This window comes from Diceros bicornis, chromosome 19 (genome assembly GCF_020826845.1).
Source record: "Diceros bicornis minor isolate mBicDic1 chromosome 19, mDicBic1.mat.cur, whole genome shotgun sequence".
In the NCBI taxonomy this organism is placed as follows: Eukaryota; Metazoa; Chordata; class Mammalia; order Perissodactyla; family Rhinocerotidae; genus Diceros; species Diceros bicornis.
In genome coordinates this window covers 14,815,436-14,842,211 of record NC_080758.1, presented here as the reverse complement: position 1 = coordinate 14,842,211, position 26,776 = coordinate 14,815,436, and the positions used below count along the sequence as shown (strand labels likewise).

The following is a 26,776-nucleotide window of genomic DNA, read 5'->3' as shown; positions in this document are numbered from 1 at the left end:
AAATCCAGTCTAACCTCCCCAGTATGACAAAATGTTCCTGAAGTTTCGCACACAGAAAGCCCCCAGGAAGGAGTTCTTGTATCAAATTAGGTAAAAAACACCCCAGGGACAGTCAGCTGCCACATATTAGCCGCTTCCTATGCGCCAGGCTCTCGTTTCCCTTGTAAGCCTCACAACGATACACAGCAAATGGGAGGCTTTGTCCTTATTTTATAGAGGAGAAAAGAGCCTCGAAAGGAGGCCCCCCTCCTGGCCTCATGAATGAAGAGTGAAGGAGGAGGGCAACGCTTAACTCAGCCTGAAAGATTGTGTTTTGAAGGATGGCATCTTGGGCATTCCTAAAGGAAAGAGGTGGGTGGCAGGCTAGCCTTGTTTGGACGGAGAAAAAGAGGGGAAAGAGGAGAGAGGGGTAGAGTGCAGATTCAAAAGCCAGGTGGGCCATTTACCAGCTGAGGGGCACTGGGCAACTTCTTCACCTGTCTGAGCATCAGTTTCCTCCTCTGGAAAATGGGCATGACAACAGGGCCACTCCAGCAGGGCTGTAGTGGAGCATCTAATGTGAACACACACATGGAAGGATGCTGGGGAAGCCACCATCTCATGGCCCCTCAGCCCCCCAGGCAGTGCAAGAAGCAGAGCTTTGTAAAGAAACTAAAGAGAAGAGCAGGGCTGCCCTCTAAGGCTGAGGACCCCCCGGGGTCTTGTCCAGTGAGCTCCACCCCGCCCCAGGCTCTGTTTTGCTCTGGCATGCTGCTTATAAGCACAGATTCCAGATTCAGACAGAGCTTAGCAACTAACTCACCATGTTACTTTGGGCAAATCATTTTGCCTCTCTGAACCTCAGTCTCTTCATCTGTAAAATGGGGATCATCTACCTCATAGTATTGTTTTGAAGATTAAATGAGCTAATGGGTATGAAAAATGGAGCACAGTGTCTGGCATATGGTGGGTCTTCAGAAAATGACAGCTCACATCACCATTGCTGTTGTTGCCGTGGGGGTCCCTCATGGACTTAAAGCCCCCGGAAGCCTCCTGGCCCCTGTCCTGGCTCACTAAAGGGTCTCCACTCCCTCCACCCCTGCCCTCACCTCCTGCCACCAGAACAGAGCACAGACCCTGGCTGAAAGGGAACATCTCTCTTTGCACTGGAATGAGCCTAGTTTTAGGTCTTAGGGCTGATCATTAACTAGTCTCTGCTCTCTGATCCCACCGCCTGTAAAAGTCATGTCTGCCCCAGCCTCCAGGGTCTCCTACCTCCTGACATCCTGCAGCATAAGAGAAAAGATTCTGCATTTCGCCTTGCGCCCAACACTGTGTGCGACCTTGGACATGTCCCTTTATAATGAGGGAATTGGCTTCCAAACTTTTTTTTTTTTTTTGGCTACTAGACTCCTTGAAAAAAAAATCTTGTGTGGGAGGCAGAACAACAGAGGTTAAGAGTACAGGCCCTGAAGTCAGCCAGCCTGGATTCAAAATACCAGTGCCGCAGTTTTGAAACCATGTGAGCTTGGGGGCTACTTTATCCTCTTTCTAAATTTCTTCCTCAATTTCCATTCCTCTAAATGAGGTCAGTGCTGGCTCCACCTCATTCAGAAGTAAGGCCTAAGAAGAGTCCTTGCACAAAGTAAGTGCTCAATAAAAATCTGTGCTGATTACTCGGAAGCTTGGTGTACAGAACACATGCAGTCGGGGCAGCTGCGGTTGAAAGGCGAGAGGCAGCCGAGTCAGAGCTGCTTGCTGCCCCTCGAGGCGACCATGAGGCGGTTCTCCTGGAGACTCAGGGGAAACAGTCTGAAAACCAGCGAAGCCTACACTACAGAGCAGGGATCTGCAAACTACAGCCCATGGGCTGAATCCGGCCCACTGCCTGCCAGCTAAGAATGGTTTTAACATCTTCAAATAGCTGAAAAAAATCAGTAGAAGAATAATATTTTGTGATGTAGAAATTATATACAATTTTAACTTCAGCACCCGCAAATAAAATTTCACTGGAACACAGCCACCCTCACTCATTTACATACTGTCCATGAATGCTTTCTCTCTGCAAGGGCAGAGTTGATTCTTTGTGACAGACAGAGCGGCTAGCAAAGCCTAAAATGTTTACTATCTGGTCATTTACAGAAAAAGTCTGCTGACCCCTGCTCTCGAGCATCTCTTCCCTTCCATGTGGAAGACTTTGACCTTGCTTAGATCCTGGCTCTGCTACTTGACAACCAATGTGATTGACTGTGGACATATCACCTCACCTCTCTGAACCTCCTCTGTAAAGTACTTAGAATATTTCTAGCTCTCAGGGCTGTCGTGGAAATAAATAAGCAAGATCCCTTATTGCATGGTGGGGAAGTACCCATACCACAGTAAATGACATTAACTCAGATGGTGCATGGATCAATATTTAGATTTTTAACAGACTATATATTTATTTTAATGTATATTCAAAAAATACAACTAGCACACAAAATCCAGGGTTTCATGGATAATATTTGTTGTTAGTTGGGGTAAATGGTCCAAAGCTACTGGGGCAGATCTGCCATCAGTCTCTCAACATGCAGCTTCCATCTTTAGGTCCTAGGTAGCATCTCTTTTCCCCATCATCATATTCATATTCCAGCCAGCAGGAGTAGAGAAGGAAGGGCAGGACCCGGAAGTTGCACACACCATTCCCACTCATATCCCATTGGCTAAACTTAGTCACATGACCACATCTAACTGCAAGGGAAGCTGGGAAATTCAGCCTTTTCTCTGCACAGCTGTGTGCCCATGTGGGGGTTCCATTACTAAAAGAACAAAGGAAGAATTGATACTGGGGATAAACTAGTAATTTCTTCCCACATATATACCAATTTAAAGCTTCCTTTTAAAATACCTTTATGTAAATAAAAAGCAGGATGTTTTAAAGCAGACAGGATGTGGCAGCCACTTTGTAACCACGAGGGAAAGACAAAGGGAATCACAGAGATGCCAATGAACAATCCTGACATCTTTGTGCCTCTGAATTGATCCTAAAACTGCCTTTCACTGACTTCTTGATATTTGAGGAAAATAAACCGCTATACTTTAAGCCACTTGTAGACAGGCGTTCTTTTACTTGCAGCCAAAAGAATTCTCACTGCTGCAGCTGATTTCACAGGCAAGAGAGTGGTCTGGAGCCAGACTGCTGAGGTGCACAGTGGGCTCAGCCATTTGCCTGCTGTGTGACTTGGGAAAGTCACTTCCCCTCTCTGAGTGCCCGTTTAGTCATCTAAAAACATGGTGGCTACTTGTGTTTTGTTTTGTTTAGAACACAATTGCAGAGGGCTGAGTGAATCAAATCCCTCAGTTCATGGCACACTATTACTATTCGCTGCACAGGCCCCCCTTTTGTTTTCTGTCTGTCTTTATTTATTCCCTTTTATCCCCATTTCCCACTTCTATCCTTCCCAGAGCAACCATTCTCGTGTGTTTAATGTGTAGCTTTTCCTTTGTTTACGTTCTTGCAAAATGTTTTGTCATTTGTGTATATTTTTAATTTACATAATGGTAGTGTGTTCTATATCTCTCTCTGTTTTTTTTTTTTCCAATCACAACTATGTTTTATGAGATCCACGTATATAGTTATATGTTCCTCTAATTCTTTGCTCCTAAAAGCAGCACGGTGCTCAGCGGTGCACCCACCACACTTTAACTTCCCCTTTACTAGTGAAGGCATTCCCATGGCTACCAACCCACCACAGCACCGAGAAGGCTGCAGTGAACATCGGTACACATGTCCCCTCAAGAACCTGTGTCAGGGGGCCGGCCCGGTGGTGCAAGCGGTTAAGCGCACACACTCCGCTGTGGCGGCTCCGGGGTTCGCTGGTTCGGATCCCGGGCGCGTACCGACGCACCGCTTGTCAATCCATGCTGTGGCAGTGTCCCATATAAAGTGGAGGAAGATGGGCACGGATGTTAGCCCAGGGCCAGTATTCCTCAGCAAAAAAAGAGGAGGATTGGCAGATGTTAGCTCAGGGCTTATCTCCTCACACACAAAAAAAAAGAACTCGTGTCAGAATTCCTTTAGCATTTGCAATCAGGAGCAAAATGCTGGGTTGCAGGTACATGCACATTTAAATTGATTAAATATTTGCAGACTGCCCTTAAGAAAGGCTGGCCCAGCCTACACTCTCTCTAGCAGTGCACAAGAGTTCCTGTGGCCCCCATTCCCGCCAACTCTGGGCATTACCCAGCTTTCTGATTTTTGCCAGTCTCATTGAAGTAAATCGCATTGTTGTTTCAGTTTGCATTTCTCTGGGTATTAGTGATTTTAAGCATCTCTTCAAATGCTTTAAAACAAGGATTAATTATTGTACCTACTTCATAAGGCTGTTTTGAGAGGTAAAGGAGATAACGTATGCAAAGTGTTTAACTCACTGCTTAGTACATAGTAAGTGCTCAATAAATGCAAATTTTAAAGAAAACCAAGTACCACAGAGTGACTTTAATTCTAGTTATTATTATTATGAACACTTGGCATCCAGTAGGTGCTCAATAAGTGCATTCTGTTCACCTTCCGTGACACACTTTGGACATCCCCGCTCCCACTCCCCCACACTGGTGGGCTTGGCCCCCAGTCCCTTTCCGCAGCCTCACCTGCGTTCTCTTCGCTCTCCCTGCTGAGGTCCTTCCGAGTCTCCCTGTGGCCAAAGAGACTCTTTAGGATGGCGCTGGCGATGGGCAGCATCATGGCGGTGGAGGCAGTGTTGCTCAGCCACATGGACAGGAAGGAGGTGGTCACCATCATTCCCAGGATGAGCCTAGGAGCAGAGGGAGTCAGAGGCAGATCCAGAACCGGGGCCCAGGAGGTCTTCTGGTCCCAGTTTGCCACCCTTGAGGAATCCAGCCCACTCGTTTTCTAGATGAAAAGTTAAGGCCCGGAGAGGACAAGCCAATGACCAAGTGGGGACCACATCCACTCACCAGGCTTATTTTAGATCTAAGAAAACTGGCTCCATGTGTTTAAGTGAACTGACCAGGTACTCAAGGTAAAATAGCTCCAAAGATCTCCCAACCCTGAAATCTCCTCTCCTTTGCCCTCCAATCCTTCATGGCTCCCATTGCAGAATAAAGTTGCCTTGGTTTGACACCAAGACTCTCCACCATCTCACCCCAAACGGCCTTCCCGGCCTCCTCTCCCACTTGCCCTCCCACTCCTAGTAGCACTCCTGCTCAGGGTCCGATGAACTTCCCACCAGCACCCAAACACACGCGACCTCCTGTCTGCCTGCCACGGCTCAGTCCCTCCCGCCAACGGGAATCTAAGTTTCGTGGTTTTTCCCCTTTACACTGACCTCTGAACCACCTGGAATTTATTTAGATGCCCAGTATGAAGTCAGATCTAATTAGATTTTTTTCCAAAGAATAAACCAATTATTCCAACCCCCATCACTTATTGAATAATCTTTCCCTTCTCCACTGAGTTAGATTTCTTCTAGAATATTTATACTGCGTTTTTAAGATCTATTTCTGAGCTAGTGTCAAACTGACTGTTTTCATTGTTGTAACTTTATGTCTGATAGCAGCCCCACCCCTTCTTCAAGGTCAAAGGTAACCTCCTCCATGAAGAAGTCACCCTGCCTCTCCTGTGGGCTGCCACACCACATGTGCCCCTTCGGTATCAAATTCTGCTTTATAGATGGAATCTCTCCTGCAGCAGACGGTACCTCCAGGAGGAAACACAGCTACAGAGCCTAGCAGAGTGCTTGGCACAGAGCAAATGCTAGAAACCTAGGCATTATCCAGAATCTTCTCCCTAACCACCATCCCCCATCGATTTTATCAACCAAAGAGTTCTCAAATCTATTCATTTTGTCCATCTCCACTGCCACCTAGCCCAAGCTGTCACCATCTCTTGTCTGGACACCCAGAACATTCTCCTAACTGGGCTGCATCCAGCTTCCCACCCCTCATCTGTTCTCCACATGGCAGCCAAGAGGAACTGTTTAAAAATGCAGGTCTGGTCATGTCACTCCCCAGCTTAGAACTCTGTAAAGCAGAGATTCATAATCAAAGGGGGCATGGATATAAGTCAGGACAGAAATGAGGGGGAAAAACGCATCTTTATTTTACTAACATCTAATAGAATTAAATATTTCCTTTAGGGATAAACATAGGCAACAAAGTTCAGTAGTATTAGAAGTGCCTGGGACTTGGTCACCAATTAAAACCACAGATATCTTCATATCACTTTATAATATTGCAGACATCTTAGAATATCACTGACACTCAAAAGCGCCTCAAAACTACAGTTGTTTTTAGGCTGGTTGCTAGATCTTATCATTTACTGTAAAGGAGTATGTAGGATACCATATCACAAATTTGTGTGTTTTAAAAAATTTATTTGGGGGGCCCACCCCATGCCCTAGTGGTTAAGTTCAGTGTGCTCCGCTTCAGCGGCCCAGGTTCGTGGGTTCAGATCCTGGGTACGGACCTACACCATGCATCAGCCATGCTGTGGTGGTGACCCACATATAAAATAGAAGAAGATTGGCACAGATGTTAGCTCAGGGCTACTCTTCCTCAGCAAAAAAAATATAATAATAAATAAATAAATAAAAATAAAAATTTATTTGGATAACTGCATTTTGCTGTAATTGTTGTGATTGTTGTTTTAAATCCTAAGCGTTGTGTGCTTCGTACATTTAAAAACATTATTCTAAGAAGGGATCCTTAAGATTCACCAAATTGAAAATAAAAAATTAAAAGAACAACAATGCTGCTAGTTTAAAGGCCACTCAATCCTCTTAGAATAAAAGTTCAAATCTAGCCAGGGGGCCTGAGGCTCTGCAAGAAGGGACCCTGCCCCCGTCTCTCTGAGGTCACCTTTCCATCCACTCCCTACCCACCTCGTCACCACGGCTGGTAAATAGCAAAGTAGGATGATAACAGCCAGGATTTACTGCATTGCACAAGTCTAAGCTATTTTATCCTCATTTTACAGGCAAAGAGAAGTTAAGTCATTTTCTAGAGCAGGAAAAGTCGGATCCATACTGCTAATAGGACCCCCTCTAAAACTACCAAGACATCAATCCTGAGGCTGGGGCCTGGGGATAAGCATTTCAGCTGGCTTCCCAGGTGATTCTGATGCACTTTTGAGAGCTACCCAAGAGCCTGGCACTGTGTCTGTCACACACAGGGGCTCCCTAAATATCTGAGGAAGGAGTAAGTAAATGGAGGGCAGGACATGATGAGTTTGTTGGCCTGGACGATTACACAGGGAAGAGTGAGTTTAGGCTCCAAGAGATGTGGTCCCTCTGCCTCCCCGCCCTCGGGCTGGACCCATTCCCTGGGCTTACCTGGCCGGCTGGACCCCAACGAACATCAGGACCTTGAGGGCTATTCTCCGGTGCAGGTTCCACTCCTCGATGGCCGTGGCCATTATCAGACCGCTGAGGAAGAGGAAGTTGGTGTCCAAGAAGTACTGGGGGCAGACCTTGCTGGAGGGCAGGATACCCAAGAAGGGGAAGAGGATGATGGGCAGCAGGGACGTCACCGAGAGGGGCAGGGCCTCCGTGCACCAGTACACCGCCATGAGCAGGATGACAAACAGGCAGCGGCCTTCCTGCAGGGAGGAGATGCTCAGGAAGGTCAGCGGAGCTGGGGGTGGCAGGCGGAAAGAGGTCCTGGGGCAGGGCCTGTCAAGGCACGTTCCTCAGGGAGGCAGCGGAGGCTTTGACCTTAAGCAGGTCACTGGGGCACTTACCCTCTTCACTGCCTCATTTTGCTCAACTATAAAATGGAGAAGCTGTATCTGTCCATTTTATAGGACTGTTGGAGCATTATATGAAATACCTCATTGTCTTAGAAGCAGACACTGAGGTGAGCATGAGAATGATAACAGTTCACTTGATAGAGAATCCCAGGAAGTTCTGGAAGGGTAGTGGGGAAGTGAAACAGAGAAGGAAGCCAATACAGAGTGTGTTGAGAAGGTTACCACTGTGGGAAGCTGGGGCTCACGGGGGGCCCTGGTTGATGGTGTAGATCAAGCCTCAGAGTTGTCCCCCTGGGAGGCAAGGAAGCTAGGCTATTTATCTTCCAAGTCCTGGCCATCTTCACTCCCTAGCACTTCCGGCCTGCCCCGTGTGCAGGCTGAGCATGCTCCTGCAGCTGGAGAACACACTCACGCAGAGCATCTCAGGTGCAGTAAGAAGCTATGGGCATGTGCAGAGTGGTGGGTGCCGGTGGGGATGTGGAGGGAGCACCAGTAGCAACTGCCACATCTACACCCAACACGTAGCACGACGCCCATCACGCAGTGTACACTCTATAAACAGTAGTAATAATAACTGATATTGATTGCATTCTTAAGTACCAGCTACTGTTTATTCCTTACAAAATCCCAGTGAAGTGGGTGCAATTATTATCCCCATTTTACGGATTAGGCGGCTGAGATGCAAGGTCAGCAGCATGACAGTGGCTGAGCAGAACAAGGCAATCTGCCTCCAGAGCCAATGGTCTTAACCCAGCACCCTGCAGCTGTTAGCTGAACACTAGGATCAGTGACAGGCAGACAACGCAATTTTAAAGATTCAAAACAAAACAGCTTCAGTGGTCGCCGGGACTGGCGCAGAAGGTGTGTGTGTTGTAAGGGGAATATGGGGGCTGCAAAGGAGAGCAAGGGAATTTTTGGGGGTGATGGAAATGTTCTAGACCTAGATTGAGTGGTGGTTCCATGGGCGTGTACATTTGTCAAAACTTGTCAAACTATTCACCTGCTCGCGAAACAAGAGGGCAATGATGACAACGTCTTCACTTCTGATACATCAGTGTCCCACAGGATTCATAATAAATCATGACTCACATGGTCACTATTTGAATAAAACTACCTACTGCCCTGACCTTGCTTCCTTATGTCTCTCAAGGCAATGATCTTGCATGTTTCAGTAAACACAGATGATTTCTTGGATTTGGTGCTGTTTGGTGCCATTTTATGCTTCTTACTTCTTACTCACAGCAGGTTTTGTTGACTTTATTCAGTGTCCACAGGACATTGAACTGAATTCCATCCTAACAAGCACCATCCTAATAGAACATTTCCTCTGCTACACAGAACGGGCATCAAGCTATGTGCAGACACTATGGTTAGTTAATCCATCTAACAGATGGGCAAGAGCAGGACCAGGGAAACCAATGACATGGCTTTGGTAATAATCCAAGCAAAGATACTGGTGGTTAGGGTCTGGTGGGAGCAGTGGAAGTAGTGGGAAATGGCCAAATTCGGATCTATTCCCAAGGTAGAGCCTGACAGCATTGCCAAGGATCTGTTATGATGTGTAAGGCAGAGAGAGAGGCCAAGGGTAATGCCAGTTGTTGCCCTCAGCAGTGTGAAGAATGAGATCGTCATTTACTGAGATGGGGAAGACAGTCCTTTCCCCATTAAATGGTCTTGGTACTCTTGTCAAAAATCATTTCACCATATAGTTGAGGGTTTATTTCTGGGCTTTCTATTCTGTTCCATTGGTCTATATGTCTCTCTTTATGGCAGTACCACACTGTTTTGATTACTGTAGCTTTGTAGTAAGTTTTGAAATCAGGAAGTGTGAGTCCTCCAGCTTTGTTCTTCTTTTTCAAGATTGTCTTGGCTATTCGGGGTCCCTTGAGATCCCATATGAATGATAGAATGGGTTTTTCTATTTCTGCAAAAAACATCATTGGGATTTTGATAGGGATTGCATTGACTTTATAGATCACTTTGGGTATTGATATTTTAACAATAGTAAGTTTTTCAATCCATGAACACGAGATATGTTTCCATTTATTTATGTCTTCTTTAATTTCTTTCAGCAATGTGTTGTAGTTTTCATGGTACAAGTCTTTCATCTTCTTGGTTAAGTTAATTCCTAAGTATTTGATTCTTTTTGATGCTATTGTAAATGGAATTGTTTTCTAAATTTCCTTTTCAGATGGTTCATTGTTAGTGTATAGAAATGCAACTGATTTTTGTATGTTGACTTTGTATCTTGCTACTTTGCTGAATTCATTTATTAGTTCTAACAGGTTTTTTTTGGTGGAATCTTCAGGGTTTTCTACATATAAGATCATATCAGCTGTAAACAGAGATAATTTTACTTCTTTCTTTCCAGTTTGGATGTCTGTTACTTCTTTTCCTTGCTCTGGCTAGAATTTGCAGTACTACATTGAATGGAAATAGTGAAAGTGGGCATCCTTGCCTTGTTCTTCAACCTGAGAGGAAAGACTTTCAGTCTTTCACCATTGAGTGTGACATTCACTGTGGTTTTTTCATACATGGCTTTTATTGTGTTGCAGTAGTTTCATTCTATTCCTAGTTTGTTGAGTGTTTTTATCATGAAGGAGATATAAAATTGCCGATAAGCGCATGAAAAGATGCTCAATATCACTAATCATTAGGAAAATGCAAATCAAAACTACAATGAGATACCACCTCACACCCATTAGGAAGGCTACTATAAAAAAAACAGAAAATAAAAATGTTGGTGAGGATGTGGAGAAATCAGAACCCTTGTTCACTGTTGGTGAGAACGTAAAATGGTGCAGCTGCTATGGAAAACAGTACAGTGGTTCCTCAAAAAATTAAAAATAGAATTACTATACAACCCAGCAATTCCACTTCTGGGTATATATCCAAAAGAATTGAAAGCAAGGTCTCAAAGAGATATTTGTATACCCATGTTCATAGCAGCATTATTCACAACAGCTAAAACGTGGAAGCAATCCAAGTGTCCATCAAAGGATGAATGGATAAGCAAAATGTGGTATATACATACAACAAAATATTACTCAGCCTTAAAAAGGAAGGAAATTCTGACATATGTTAAAACATGGATGAACCTTGAGGACATGATGCTAAGTGAATAAGACAATCACAAAAAGACAAATATTGTATGACTCCACTTATATGAAATACCTACAGCAGTCAAATTCAAAGAGGCAGAAAGCAGAATAGCGGTTGCGAGGGGCTGGGGGGAGGGAGGAATGGGGAGTTAGTGTTTAACGGGTACAGAGTTTCAGTTTTACAAGATGAAAAGAGTTATAGAGATAGACGATGGTGATGGCTGCTCAATATTATGAATATTTAATACCACTGAACTGTACATTCAAAAATAGTTAAGATGGTAAATTTTATGTTCTATGTATTCTACCACAATAAAAAAAATTGGAAAAAAATCCTATTTTCCTATTGACTTAAGATACATTTTTCTGGAGGAAAAAAATAAAATAGACCCCCAGAGTTAATACATTTAATTACCCTTCCAAATATCTAAAAATTACTTTTTGGGGGCAGGGAAGAATAATTGTAAAACAAATGAGCACAACTTGAAATAAATATTCCAACATGTCAAGTTATTGGACACACAATTTAAAGATCGAAAGCAAAAATAGTGATACAGTATCAAATCCCATGACTAAAAATTCCCTAATTTTTGATTTCTCATCATCCTTTTGGTTCCTAAACCAGGAAGACCCCTATATATCAAGGGTGAGATATCTTAGATAATTACAGATCTATAACTATTTATAGCTTCCAGCCCTTTGTCCAAGCAAAACTGTATATTGAATCACAATGTATAAAACACAGAAACCCTGAATGTGAAATTCAGTTAAAAAGGATTTTTTCTGGGAGAAGTGGGATGAGGAGCTCTCCCCTGGGCCCCTCTGCTCTCTCCTTCCACCCACCCTGGCAGCCCCAAAGACCTCCCTGACTCAGGAATTTCATGGAGGATAGTCAGACCATCACCAACCCCCTGGCTTTACAGATGTGGAGATTGAGACCAGAGAGGGGAAACGTCAGACAGCAGATAGGTGTCAAAGCTGTTTCTAGAACTCCAAACTGGGGATCCCCAGGCAGCTAAGACCTTGTACCGAAAGGCCCTCGTAGACTCAATGGGTGCTTAGAGCCAAAGGGCATTGTCCCAGGGTTCCACAGAGGCAAACGTGGGGCAGGACCATCCCAGGTACTCCCAGTACAGCAAACAAAGATGGGAGAAAGTGGCGACAAGATAAACAGCACCCTGCTTACAGGAGCTCCTGTCATCCCCACATTCTGCCAGCAGAGCTTCAGGGACCACCTGGGGAGACAAGGTAGCCAAAGACTCAGACCACAAAAAACAAATTTGGCCAACTCCGTCTTCGTAAGACTGGGAACCTGTGAATCTGCAGAGGAAACCGAATACCTGCTGGAGATAGTCACTTTCCGCAGCTCAGAGAGGTAAGTGGCTTTCCTGAAGGCACACAGCTTCCAAGAGATGGAGACAGGTTTTAAGTAAAAGAAGCCTGAATCTTGGCTCCTGGTATGGCAGAGGCACGATGCCCGCTGTCTCCATCCCCTTACCCTGCCTAATTTTTCTTCCTATAACCAGTCGCCACCTGTATTAGTGTTCTCCGGAGAAACAGAACCAATAGGATATATAGAGAGACATATAATATGAGAGATTTATTATAGGGTTGGCTCACGTGGTTATGGAGGCCAAGAAGTCCCACAGTCTGCCACCTGCAAGCTAGAGAACCAAGAAAGCTAGTGGTGTAATTCAGAGTCCGAAAGACAGAGAACCAGGGACACCAATGTCCGAGGGCAAGAGAAAATGGATGTCTCAGATCAAGTAGATAGCAAGGAATTTGCCCTTCCTCCACCTTTTTGTTCTATTCACGCCTTCAGCTAATTGGATGATGCCCACCCACATTGTGGAGGGCGAGCTTCTCTACTCAGTCTACTGATTCAAATGCTAATCTCTTCCAGAGACACCCTCACAGACACACCCAGAAATAAGGTTTTACCGGCTATCTGGGCATCCCCCAGCCCAGTCAAGTTGACACATAAAAGTAACCAGCACACCACCGGAATGCAGATTTTATAGCTTAGTTGTTTTCTCCTCCACTAAAATGCAAGCTCTAGTAGGGCAAGGGTTGTGTCCCCAGAGCCAAGAACAGTGCCTGGCACATAGTAGGAACTCAAAGTATTTGTTGAATGACTAATAATGCTTCTGCAACTCAGAGAAAGTGCTTGCTTTCTCTGCTAACTACCATCCATTCAGCAAACATTATTCTCGACCATATTCTAAGCACTGGACTGGGAGTTGAGACTAGGAAAATGACTAAGACATAGTCACTGCCCTTCAACCAGCAAATCTGACCATGCCAGTCATAGGATTGTTCTCTGTGGCTAGTTCTTCTCAAACTCAAATGACCTTCTCAGACTCTGCCCACCATGTATCCCTCAAGCAGAGGTGTGCTGGTAAATGTTTAACAACCGGCTCTCTGAAAAACTGTGTGTGTCTGTGTTTGTGTGTAAAAGTTCTTGATTACTATTTAATTCAGCCGAGAAGTCACTCATGTCATTGACCAATGAGTTCAGTTCCACTATGAATGTCAGTTTATATTTTTATTTACATTAATGATTAAGATGAAAGGGAAACAATGAAGATGGATGTCAAAATGTCACTCGTTCACCCACGATATGACTTCTTTACTGAATCAAATGATAGCTTTTGAATACTGGAAGAATATGTCCTCATTTTGGGGGGCTATTCACAATGTAACAGCTATAGACACAACATTTTAAGTTTGATCTGCATTATTAACATTTTCCATCACTTTCTTAAGTATAGACAAACAATAAAACAATAAGCTAAGCCCTTTTTTGTATTGTTTGCTGATTTCTATAGTGTAAATACCCCCACATGGCTGATTTTAAGCTACCAAGTGACATCACTGAACACAGTGTTGCAAAGAGATGGGCAGTGATGCACCCCATATAGCATTTTCACCATACATACAGATGTAAATAACAGTAAATGTAAATAACCTCAAGACCATAGTTAATCATAAAATAATTAGGAAGTGATGTGCTTTGAGTGTCTATTACCTTTGTTTTAATAGAATTTATTTAATCACAAGTTAATAAAATTTCATTTTAAATAATATCTATTCACGAAAATGCGACAATCAGATCTCGAGAGGTAGTACACGTGCCAGCACACTGCTGTGGGCTTCCAGGCAGAAGAATATTCAAGCAAACTCTGCTAGGAATCCAGGTCACATTCTGCCGCAAACTTGACATTCTTCAACCCAGGCTTGGTATCATGCTCCATAATGCATGCATTTTTTTAAAATACACAATTGTTTTCTGTCAAATCTTGCTGCTGGCCCAGGAAGACATGTCACATCCATCTTGTTTTATATTCCACCTGACAGACCAACAGCTTTCCAAATTTAGAAAATATATGTCTGTCTTAGTCAACTTAGGCTGCTGTAACCAAATACCATAGACTGGGGGGCTTAAAAAACAGACATATATTTCTTACAGTTCTGGAGGCTAGAAGTCCAAGATTGAGATGCCCCAGATTCGGGTTCTGAGGGGGAGCTCTCTTCCTGGATTGCAGATAACCATCTTCTCATTGTGTCCTCACGTCCTTCCTTGGTGTGTACATGCAGAGAGAGCTCTCTTTTTATAAAGGCTGTAATCCCATCACGGGGGCCCCACCCTCACGAGCTAATCTAATCTTACAGCTTCAAAAGAATAATAAAGGAATAGTATGAAAAACTTTATACCAATAAATTTGATAATTTAGAGAAAACAGAAAAACATAACTTACTCAACTATCAGAAAAAGGAATAGAAAAGCTGAATATTTCAGTGTCTATTAAAGAAACCAAATCAATCATTAAAAACTTTCCTGTAAAAAAACAAAACAAAACAGAAAAACTCTAAGCCAGCTTCAATGGTAATTCTACCAAACATTTAAGGAATAAATAATACCCATCTTACACAAACTCTTCCAGAGAATAGAGAAAAAGAGAACACTACCCAATTCATTTATGGGGCCAGGGTAACCCTGTTACCTGGGTTATCCCGACAAGGGCATTAAAAGAAAAGGAAAGAGAATATCATAATGGTTGAGATCGGTGGCATGCAAAGTCATCTAGAAAATTTGAACTCTGAGAAGCTTTATTCAGTTTCCTTTTCTATCCTGCCCCACATCACTATGCAGAAGAATAATTACAGTAATAATGACAATCACAACCACCAACTTTTTTTGTGTGTGTGTGTGAGGAAGATCAGCCCCGAGCTAACATCCAAGCGAATCCTCCTCTTTTTGCTGAGGAAGACTGTCCCTGAGCAAACATCCATGCCCATCTTCCTCCACTTTATGTGGGACGCCGCCACAGCATGGCCTGACAAGTGGTGCGTCAGTGTGCACCCGGGATCCGAACCCAGGCCGCCAGCAGTGGAGCGCGTGCACTTAACCGCTATGCCACGGGGCCGGTCCCACCACCACCATTTTTTGAGTATCTAAGTCCCAGACATTTTACATGTATTAACTCATTTAATGAGAGGTCCTATTAATAACACTCCTTTTGAGGGGGGATTATGAAAAGACATTGATTATAAAAAGACATTTTAGTCATGCATATGAAGCTGTGACCCAGGTAATTCAGTCCCAGGGTAATGCTGCAGCTCACGAACTGCAGAGGCTACACAGGAATTCTAATTTTTAAACTCTTTCCCTTAAACATTTAAGGGACTTCAAGTATCGTGAGAACATACAATGAACAAGTGCTTACCATTGGCTGGACACTTTTCTTGGTAACTTACATACATTAACTCATTCCATTCCACAGCCACTCTTCGAGGCAGGAATTATCATCTCCATTGTACTGATGGGACAACCGAGGCAGGTAACTTGCCCAAAGTTGCTGAGGCAGAGCCAGGATTTGAACCCAGGAGGGTTGACTCCAGAGTCTGCACTCTGCACCGCTCTGCTTTTCTGCACACTCCATGGCTGCCCTTGTCAACTTCCCGAATCTTCTTTTTCTCTGGCATCCCTGGATTCTCTCACATTCCTAGGCCGGAAGAACCTTTCTCAAGCTCACAGGGCTGACCTTGCCGTCTATATCCCTCCATCACTTCTCATCACTGCCCCACTGTCTCCGAAGGGCACACTCTTAATAACTACCACGTCCCCTCTCAATCCCCATCCCAGGAGCCTCATCCTTCCATTTTGGCTCCTTTTCTCCAGAGAATGATCTAAATGGAAGCTATCGTTCTCCCTCTCTTCATATGAAGCAAAAACTGCCATCACCATATTAATACTAATAATAACCAACATTCACTGAGAATTGACTATGTGCCAGAGACCATTCCAACTCCTGTACCTGCCTTATCTCAGTCGTGATTGTCACAACAAGCCCATAAAGTAGGTCCCATGACTATCCCCATTTTACAGAGAAGGAAACTGAGGCACAGAGTGATTAAGTAACCTGACCAAGGTCACAAGGGCAGCCTGCTGGATAAAAACCAGGCGTGCTGGCTCCAGGGCCTCCACTTAGCCATATGCTCTTCCGGAAGGGGGAGATGGGGAGAAGCTAAGCAGGCTATTCCCAAATGTCTGATCAGCATCGGATGGACAGCAATGAATAATTTTTTAGCATAAGCATAGCCCATGTAATATTCGAAACATATTTATACTAAAAAAAATTATTGTTCATCTGAAATGTGAAGTGAACCGAGAACATTGTATTTTATGTGGCAACCCTAGCTGGACCAATACACCAAGGATGTGTGGAGGAAAAGCCCAGCGGTTTCTTGAGGACCCCCGAAAGAGCCCACACGCAGCAGACCAATGGAAAACCAGGGATTGGAGGGGAGCAGCCTGTCAGAGAAAATGTACCCCCAAGGGAATTATTCCCAGAGGGGGACCCTATAATGCCCTATCACCTATGATGCTACAAGAGAATGTGCTAGAATGTGCCAGGCACCCAGACAGTGAAGCCAGCTGAGCAGAGTCAAGCTCTCACCTGCTCCCTTGCCTCTTCTTGCCCCCTGGCTTCTCTCAAAGTGGATGTCCGAATCCTCATCCTAGAAAATGAGGAAGACTGCAGGAGAGAAGGATCTGACCCTCTTACTGGCTCCCAGCCCATGGAGCACACAGGGAGGGGAGGGGAAAAGACTTCACTGCAAACCAAGTTCCATCTCCTAGAATTGACCATTCTAATTTCTGACTCGAGATCATGTTTGCATATTAAAGTAACTGGAGGATTTTAATTACTTCTCAAGAGTGATGGGAAAAGTCATGGGTCTCCAGCAGTTTTCATCCAGGTAACAGGGGAAGAACATCCCCCACGGAATACATTTCAGAGCAACAGCTCAAGAGAGAAATAAACATGACTTTTTAAAAAATCAGCTTTATGGACTTGAAGGTAAGACGTGAAACCATAAAACTCTTAGAAGAAAATACAGGCAGTACACTCTTTGACTTCGGTCTTAGAAGCATCTTTTCAAATACCATGTCTACTCGGGCAAAGACAAAAGAAAAAATAAATAAATGGGACTTCTTCAGACTAAAGGGCTTCTGCAAGGCAAAGGGAACCAGGAACAAAATGAAAAGACGACCCACCAACTGGGAGAAAATATTTCCAAATCATATATCCAACAAGGGGTTAATCTCCAAAATATATAAAGAAGTCACACAACTCGACAACAAAAAAACAAACAACCCGATCAAAAAATGGGCAGTAGATATGAACAGACACTTTTCCAAAGAAGATATACAGGCGGCCAACAGGCACATGAAAAGATATTCAACATCACTAATCATTAGGGAAACGCAAATCAAAACTACAATGAGATATCACCTTACACTCGATAGAACAGCTATAATTACCAAGACAAAAAACAACAAATGTTGGAGAGGCTTCGGAGAAAAGGGAACCCTCATACACTGCTGGTGGGAATGCAAACCGGTACAGCCACCATGGAAAACAGTGTGGATATTTCTCAAAAAATTAAAAATAGAAATACCATATGACCCAGCTATACCACTACTGGGTATTTATCCAAAGAACTTGAAAGCAACAATTCAAAGAGATTTCTGCACCCCTGTGTTCATTGCAGCATTATTCACTACAGCCAAGAAGTGGAAGCAACCCAAGTGCCTATCTACTGATCAAGATAGGCATAAAGATAGGATAAAGAAGATGTGGTACATATATACAACGGAATACTACTCAGCCATAAAAAAAGACAAAATCAGGGCTGGCCCGGTGGCATAGTGGTTAGGTTTGCGCGCTCTGCTTCTGTGGCCCAGGGTTCGCGGGTTTGGATCCCAGGCATGGACCTGCACACCGCTTGTCAAGCCACGCTGTGGCAGGCATCCCACATGTAGAGTAGAGGAAGATGGACACGGATGTTAGCCCAGGGCTGATCTTCTTCAGCAAAGAGAGGAAGATTGACAACAGATGTTAGCTCAGGGCTAATCTTCCTCACCAAACAAACAAACAAAAAAGACAAAATCATCCCATTTGCAACAACATGGATGGACCTTGAGGGTATTATGTTAAGCGAGATGAGCCAGACAGAGACAAACACCGCATGATGTCACTCATATGTGGAAGATAAACAAACACACGGACAAAGAGAACAGATTAGTGGTTCCCAGAGGGGAAGGGGGTTGGGAGGTGGGCATAAGGGATAAAGGGGCACATATATATGTGACTGACAAATAATAATCTACAACTGAAATTTCACAATGTTATAAACTATTATGACTTCGATAAAATTTTTAAAAATTAGCTTTATGAGCTATAATTTACATGCAATCAAATGCATACATTGTAAGTGTGTAGTTTGAGTTTTAACAGAGGTACATATCCATATAACATCCCAATCAAGGTGTAGAACACTTCCATCACCCCAGAAAGTTCCCTTTTGCCCCTTTCAGGTCAAGCCTCAGGCCCCCTCCAAAACTACTGTGATTTCCGTCACTCTAGATTGGTTTGCCTGTTCTTGGATTTTACTTAAATGGAATCATATAGGATGTCCTTTTGTACTTTTCGCTCAGTATAATGCCTGTGAGATTCATCCATGTGGTTGCGTGTATTTTTATCGCTGAGGAGTATTCCATTCTGTGAATATACTACCATTTATTTGTATGTCCTCCTGTTGATGGATGTCGGATTGTTTCTAGTTTGGGGCTATTATGAATAAAGCTGTTGTGAACTTTCTAAGGCATCTGTTTTGCAGGTGACATCCTGTGAGTCCTTTTGTGCAATGTATTAATGCTACACTTTATATAATGCGGGAGGGGCGTTGGTAAACTCTGGCTGCAGGGTTGCTGTTCAAAGGCTCCGAGTCCAGACTTGCATTCTCCCTCGCCCTCTCCCTCTCTCCATTCTTTTCTCTCCCTTTCTCTCTTTCTCTCCCCTCTTCTCTCTGCCTGCCTTCCTCCCCTCCCCGCACTCGCTCCCTCCCTCTCTCTCCTCCCTCTCTGGGTGGGTGCTCTAGCCAAGATGTCAGCATCAGTCCTTCACACAGGAACGACTCCAGACACAGCACGTGTCAGCTGGGAAGGGGACAGAGGGGAATGGCAGAGTCGGGAAGTCGATCCTTGGCCCGCACGCGGCTTTGGCAGTAAGTGAGTCAAGAGTGTGTTCCATTACCTTGCTGGTTTGGGACTGGAGCAGGGCCAAGGTGACCCTGAATAGCTTCCCCGCCCCAGCTGAGCTTCCTGGGGGCAAACGGATTTAGGACACCAGACAACTGGTGGGGAATTAATAAGCGCTGCTGCCCCTCATCCTCGCCCCCAACCCCTGCCAGGCCTTGAGGACAAAACCCAGCAGAGAGCAGAAATCTCCCAGGAGGCGTGGAGGCGGGACTAGAGAGCTGCGGCCTGTGAACACTAAGTGGTGGGCCCTCAGAGATCAAACAGGCCAAGCCCACTCCCACCTCCAGGTCTCTGCCGCTGCTGCCCCCTCTGCCTGGCTGCCTCAACCCTGACCTCTGCCTGGCTGGCTCCTTCTTGTTCAGCCCTCATCTCAAAGGTCACCTCTTCAAGGAGGGCTTCTCTGGTCACGCTCTCGACTGCCGTCCAATCCCCATTGTCCGGGCTCGTTCTTGTCAAGCACTTATCAACAGCTGGAGTATTCCCTGTTTGTTCAGATTATTCTCTCTCCCCGCCAGACCATAAGCTCCATGCAAACAAGGCCCTCGTCTGTCTTTGATCCCCTCTATCCTCTGGGCCTCAGTGGGTATTTGTGAAGTGAATTAATAAATGATCTAATTAAGCATTACAAACTCAAATTTAGGGGACAGTTTAATGAGTGAAGTGGGCTGGTGTAAGAAAAATCGCATGATTTTCTTGAGTCTGATTTGCACTTCTGACAGTGCTGTGGGTACAGAAGACCATTATGTTAGCAGGGGAAACAAGCGCCCAAGCGTGATGATAAATCAGCTGGCATTGGCTTCAGTGTCATGGGTGCAATACAGAGGAGTGGGGACTGTGGCGAAGTGGGGAGTATAGGCCCCTCTAAGAACAACAACTACCGGTCAGCTCCTGATTGTTGCCGTGGAGGCCGTGGGCCCTACGACGCCAGATCTCCTGATTGTTCAAGAGAAGCTGGAAATTGTGCTTTTATGTGAAATCTCACAGTTTTAAAAGATTTTCTCATTAAGAGGAAAGTGTAGGCCAAAAAACACACCTGCAAGCAGTATCAAACCCATGGTCACCAGTATATGACCTCTCATCTAAGTGGTTTTAATTGGTGGAAAATCCCAGAAAGGTGCTCACACATGCACAATTCTGCATCTAATGTCAAGTTGTTCACAGATTACTAGGGATCACAGGACGCTGTATTAAAAATCCCTACTCCATTTTAGAACCCCATTTTATAGGTATGGAAACTGAGGACTGGAAAAGAGGAGGATGATCTCTTCAGGACCATGCAGAGCGCAAGAGCAGCTCTCCTCTCGCCCAGCCCTGGCTACCATTTAACCAGGGGACCAGGGAGTGGGGTTCTACTCCAGCCCACAGCACCTCTGTCCCACCGCTGCCTCTGGGCCCCCCGTTTCCTGAACTCAGACCAGCCACCAGGCCACACAGAGGTTCAGTCTGCATGTCTGCAAAATGGCTTCCCTGCATCCCTCAAGGGCAGATTAGGGTGGAAGGGGAGAGTCATATGACCCCAAGGCCTGGTTCCTTTGAATTTTAACTTCTGGAATGCAGAGGTTAGGGGCAGTGTCTGAGCCTGCAGGCTCACTTTCTGGGTCATCAGTTTGCCTCCCTGCCACTTTGTCCCGTCCAGAGGCTCCGCCTCAAGAGAGAGGATCTTGCGGAGGTGGCCCGGGGTAGATGGAGTCGTGGCTCCGGGTGAAACACCTCTCAGCTCCCCAGCCTATGCCCTCTGCCACCAGAAGCTGGCGGGACTCAGCTGAAGCCTCCAGGGGTGGATGAGCCTTAAGGAGATGCAGCTGGAGGAGACAGGCGGCAGAGCAAGACGGCTGGTCCTAATTATCAAGGCTGACCCCAGACTGCCAATGGCCAGATGTTGGAAGACATTGATGTGGATGGGGTTGGGGGAATGGCTGAAATGGAAAGTGGTCAGCTTTCTTTTTTAGAAGGGACAAGAACGCCAAAGAAATCTCTAGAGCTGGGCTGTCCAAATGCAGTAGCTTTAGGCCACATGTGACCATGTAAGCTTAAATTCATTAAAATTGAATGAAATTTAGAATTCTAGTTTCTCAGTCACACAAGCCACATTTCAAGTGCTCAATGGCTACATGAGTGTCTACCATTCTGGACAGGGCACATACAGAACATATCCATCATTCCAGAAAGTTCTGTCGGACAAAGCTACTGTGGAGAATTCAGGCCTGGGGGCTGGGAAGCCTGGGTGTAGTGGTTTTGCTACTGAATTCTTGTGGCAAATCATTGAACCCTCTGAACCCAAGTTTGTTCATCTGAAAATTGGGAATAATAATTGTGGATTGTCTGCATCACCAAGGATCCCATTAGAACGAATGTACATGAAAGCATTTTGAAATATGAACTTGACAGACGGACTGCTTTAGAGTGAGATTATGCATAAATTTCTATTTTTTCATCATATGCTCTATTTTCCAAATTTTAACAATAAATATTTTATTTTTAAAAGAAGACATTTTCTGAAGACGAACGTAATGTATCTGTAAAATTCTGGGGTTATACTTTCTTTCTCTGAGAATTAGTAGATATTTCATTGTTATATTGCAGAAATTTGAGGCCAGCCTGATTTCTTCCTTCCCATAGCTCACATAATTTTGTGCCTGGATATCCATAAGATTTTTTGTTTAACCCTCAAGTCCAGTAACGTTACCATGATATATCTCAGTGTTGATGAGTCTCTATAAGTTTTTTTCTGGGACACAGAAAATCACATATGTTTTAGTTTAGTTTCAGAGAAGTTTTCTACTATTAAAGGCTCTAATATTGTTTTCTGTTTTATTTGTTTTATTTTCTTCTTCAGCAACACCAGTTATGCAGAAGTTGGCTTTCTTTGTCTTCCATATTGATCATTTTTCTCTCATCCTTTCTTAGTCTTTCTTTTCCACTTTATTTTGTTCAATCTTCTTTAGCCTGGATATCATGTCCCTGATTATGTTTTTAGTATTTCTCCATTTTGCTGTTTCTAATAGAGCTTTTACAATAGAGTGGCTTTATTTTTCTCTTCCATCTACTTCCGGAACACTGATTTTTTCATCTCTACTTTTTACTGTCTTGTCTTCGACGCTTTTATTTCTTATCTTGAGATTTACTTATTTATTTTTATTTATTTATTTATTTTTTTGGTGAGGAAGATCAGCTCTGAGCTAACATCCATTGCCAATCCTCCTCTTTTTGCTGAGGAAGACTGGCCCTGAGCTAACATCTGCATCCATCTTCCTCTATTTTATATATGGGACGCCGCCACAGCATGGCTTGATGAGCGGTGGGTAGATCTACGCCCAGGATCTGAACCTGCAAACCCCGGGCCGCCAAAGCGGAGCGCGTGAACTTAACCACAATGCCACTGGGCCGGCTCCAAGAGATTTATTTTCTTTTAATTTTTTCTTTAATTTCTTTAAATTTTTAAAAAAATTTTTTCTAAATAATTTCTTTAATTTTGTTGATACTTCACAGAGAAATATCTGTTCAGTAGTTTCTCCTACTTCATCACACAACTCTGCCAGGACTTATTTTTGGTTACATTTTATTTGATGTTCCCTTTCTTCTCATTTCTCATACTATCTTTTTATAGTCCCATGCCGGATACTTCTCACATAATTGGGGCCGTTCTTTTCAGACCAGGTCTTCGCGGGAGGAAAGTGTGGGACAGGGGCTAGGAGGAGGCTGAGGCAGCAGGTGTGCAGGACTCAGCACTGTTGGTTATCTCAGAACCTGCTCACCAGCACTGCCCTGAACTACGTCTCTCCTCTAAGCAGTGGACTTGGTGTGGAGACTAAGCGTGAAGACCCAAGAATGTCACAGCTCCTTGGTGGCTCTTTTAGCCTTTAGGTCTCTTTGACTGAGAGAGAAAACTAGAACCATCACAAGCAGAGAGCTGACCATTATCCCTCCTCCCTCTTCCACCTGCCACTTGAACATCCTGCTCCCAGCCATGGGTCTTGACGCCTCCTCATCCAGTTCATCTGAACTCTGTACTGTCACACACGTCTCAGCGACTCTTCCTTCCCCCCGTGCATGTTCCAGGCTTGGCCAGGGTTAGGAAGGGCTTATAGAGTTGAAAAATACTTCTGGAGAATTCTGTGTCCCGCCTAGGAGCTGCAGAAGCAGGTGCTACTCTTGGTTTCCTTCTGCAATTTAGTCCAAATCCCACCACCATCGTCAGCTTGTCTTCACTCACGGAGGTGGGATTGTGTCGGCCCTTCTTTTATCAGAGATGGCATTTTATTCTCCCATTGTTGCTTTTTGTTGCTGTTTTCAGACTTCTTCAGAAAGGTGCATAAAATAGAAAAGTCTGGATTCCACCAACTTAAACCAGAAGTGCCTTCTACCTAGTAATTGTGTCAGCAGAAAGTCCTACATTTTCTTTTGCTCATCTATATTTTTTAATCTTCCTGCAATAAACATGCATAGTGCAAATAGCATAGACTTTGGAATCAGACAAGCCTGAATTCGAAACGCGATCCTTCCACACTCTGGTCACGTGATCCTGGGCCAGCTAGTTAACTGCCCTCACCCTCAGTATCCTTATGTGCCGTGGGCATATGATAATAGCACCTACCATGGAGAGCGATTTATTTCACATAAGATAACCACTGACCCAGCGAGGGGTACATGGGAATGCTCAATAAACATGAACTATTGTTATGTTGTATTAATTATGAATAATCATATATTAATGTTACTTTATTCTTAATAATTCAAGTTTATTCTTAAAGCTGGGCTTCAACAATACTGTTCTTCAATCTTAAAATATGAGAGCCAGATGAACCTGAGATCATTTAATCCAGTGGTTCTCGACAGGGGGTCATTTTGTCCCCTGGGGGATATTTCCCCGGGGAAATTTTTGGTTGTCATCTTAGGAGGGTGGGGGTGGTACCAATATGTAGAGAGTAGCGACCAGGAATGCTGCTAAACATCCTGCAGTGTCCAAGACCGTCCCCACAACAGAGAATTATTCGTTCCCAATAGTGTCAATTTCAATAGCGCCGTGGTTGAGGAACGCTGGGCTAATCTAACCCCTAGGACAATGGTGGAAATGGTTGCCCAGAGAAGGAAAGTGGCTTGCCTGAGGTCACACAGCAAGTCAGAGGTAAGGACTTGTTTGACTTTGTTTCACCGAAAGACCACTGTGCCTTGAGCTTTGTCAGGCAGCAGGAGGTGGGAGCAGGGCTGGGACTAGGGTGAAGCACGTGTACCCCCTGACAGTGACCCCCAACTTAGACTTTGCTCTCTGGGTGCCTTGCTTGGCTCACTCTAGTCCTGACTCCAGTTGGGAACAAGAACGGGGCCGGGGGCCCACGGTCCCTGACCAGCCCTATTCATGCCAACTCAACTCAGACACTTCTCACAGGAAGGTTATAATCCCCCTCCCAAAGAAACCCCAGCTTCCCGGGTTTAGCCAGTCCATGAGCACAGGGATTAAAGTCTGCAGGCAAAACACGCAGAAGTGAGGTGGGGAAAGAGGAAAATGCCGTGTCAGGTGGTTAATTTTTGAGCTGGGGTATGACTTCCAGGCAGACACAAGGCAGCTTTTTCCCCAGTGCCCCCAAGCTTGCCCCCTCCCTCAAGAAAGGAAAGAAAGAGAAACAGTCCGCTCTCCGAGGCCAGGGGCAGGAGCTGTCCAGAAACTCCTCCTCTACCACCGTCCTTCCCCTGCCCATCTCCCTGCTGGGGTGCACAGGCATTTTTCTCAGGACACTGGGCTGTGACCAGGCTCCCTGGGGACACCGGCGGCTCCATGCCAGGCAGAGAGCTGGCTAGCCAGCCCGTTGGGGAGCAGGATGGGGGCCAGTTGCCCAGAGGGGTGCCCTCCTGCTGTCCACTAGAGGCCCATTCCCCAGGAGTGAGCAGATCCAGGGCTGTGGGAAGCCCTAAACTTTGAACTCTAGTAAGGCCGAAGCCATGCCTTCAGCCTCTCTGTATCCCCTCCCCACCCCAGCCTCCGGAGCCACTCAGGGCTGGCAGCATCCAGGGTCAGGCACTCACTACTGGCGTGAGTGACCTCGGGCAGGTGGCCTCCCTGCTCGGAGCCCCAGTTTGCTCACAGGTAACACAGGAACAATGGCATTGGGGAATCACCACCGTGCCTGGGAGATGGCCAGCCCCCAAGGAGCAGGAGCTGTTGGGATCAGTGGAAAGAGAAGTGGTCAGGTTGCTAGATGGGGGCTGAAATCTGGACCCATTGCCAAGACACAGAGAAGCCTATGAGTTACGAGCATCACCAGAGCGCCTGGGTTCAAATCCTGCCTCAACCACTTCCCAGAGCAAGTGACTTAATTCTGCGCCTCAGTTTCCTCATCTGTAAAATGGGGATGATGATAATGATAAGAATTTCAACCTCATAGAGTTATTGCTTCCAGGATTAAATAAGTTAATTTAGGTAAAGTGCTGGGAACAACGCATGGCTCAGAGTAAGCAATACATATATTTAAAATGTTACCTACTACTGATGGGCTCCATTACTTTGGGCACATTTCTTGGCCTTTTTACATTAAAAGTTTCAGCCCAATGATCTGTAAGTCACTTCAGGTCTGCCATGTGGGGATGAAGGTAAGGATGGTAGGTGGCACACGGATATGGACCCCAAAGGGAAAGGAGTTTGGAGTACACACACGAGAGACCCAGGGAAAGAATTCAGTCTGGCAAGACGAGAGAGAACTCGAGAGAAGCCATCTCTGCTGAAGCCAAGAGGCACGTAGGCATGAGGCCTCCACTTGAAAAGAGGGAGTTAAATACAGCCAGCTGAGCCCAGGGGGACTAGGCCACCAGGAGTCACACAGTCCTGGGTGCAAATCCCAGTCTACCACTCATAGCTACGAGCTTTGGACCGACTGGTGTCCTTTCTGAGCCTCCGCGGCCTCATCCATAAATTAGGAGGCATATTACACCATCCTGAGAGAGCTGGGAGGGAGATCAAAGGGAAAGGGATGTGAACATTCTTTGAAAGCCCTGCAATTCTGGGAGTGTTTCTGCCCCTGTCTCTGGAGCAACTCTCCCTCATCCCCTCAGAGCAATACCACTGCTCCACGAGACGGCTGCACGCATCCAGCACTTACTACGTGCCGGCCCGGTTCCTGTGGGTTCCCTTGTGAGACTCCACCCACAGCCCCAGGAGGCAGCGACGACTGCTGTCCCCAGCTCATGGGTGGCTCAGAGAACTTGGTCACACTGCCTCAATGTGAACGGCAGATGAGAATAATAAAGCTCCCACTTACAGAGGGCTCACACTGGTCAGGCACCAAGCCACGCCCTTGACATGCATGCGCTCAGCGGCCTGTCACACGACCCGGTTTAGAACGAGAGCTCTGC

The 26,776-nt window shown here is 45.2% G+C and overlaps 2 protein-coding genes across 4 annotated transcripts in view; both read right to left on the bottom strand.

Annotated features, from left to right (window-relative positions):
- The window catches only part of SLC13A3 (solute carrier family 13 member 3), a 44,167-nt gene extending 36,597 nt beyond the window's left edge, over nt 1-7,570 (bottom strand). For 2 of the 3 annotated variants that reach the window (XM_058562565.1, XM_058562567.1), the window contains exons 1-2: nt 7,311-7,570; nt 4,609-4,772 (exon numbers count right to left, since the gene is read on the bottom strand). In XM_058562565.1, coding sequence (XP_058418548.1) covers nt 4,609-4,772; nt 7,311-7,546 — 400 coding nt within the window. In that variant the 5' untranslated portion in view covers nt 7,547-7,570. The remainder of the gene's footprint in view (nt 1-4,608; nt 4,773-7,310) is intronic. The other variant, XM_058562566.1, reaches the window with a different exon arrangement.
- TP53RK (TP53 regulating kinase) overlaps nt 1-26,776 on the bottom strand; it is a 255,425-nt gene that overhangs the window by 190,830 nt on the left and 37,819 nt on the right. The window lies entirely within an intron of this gene.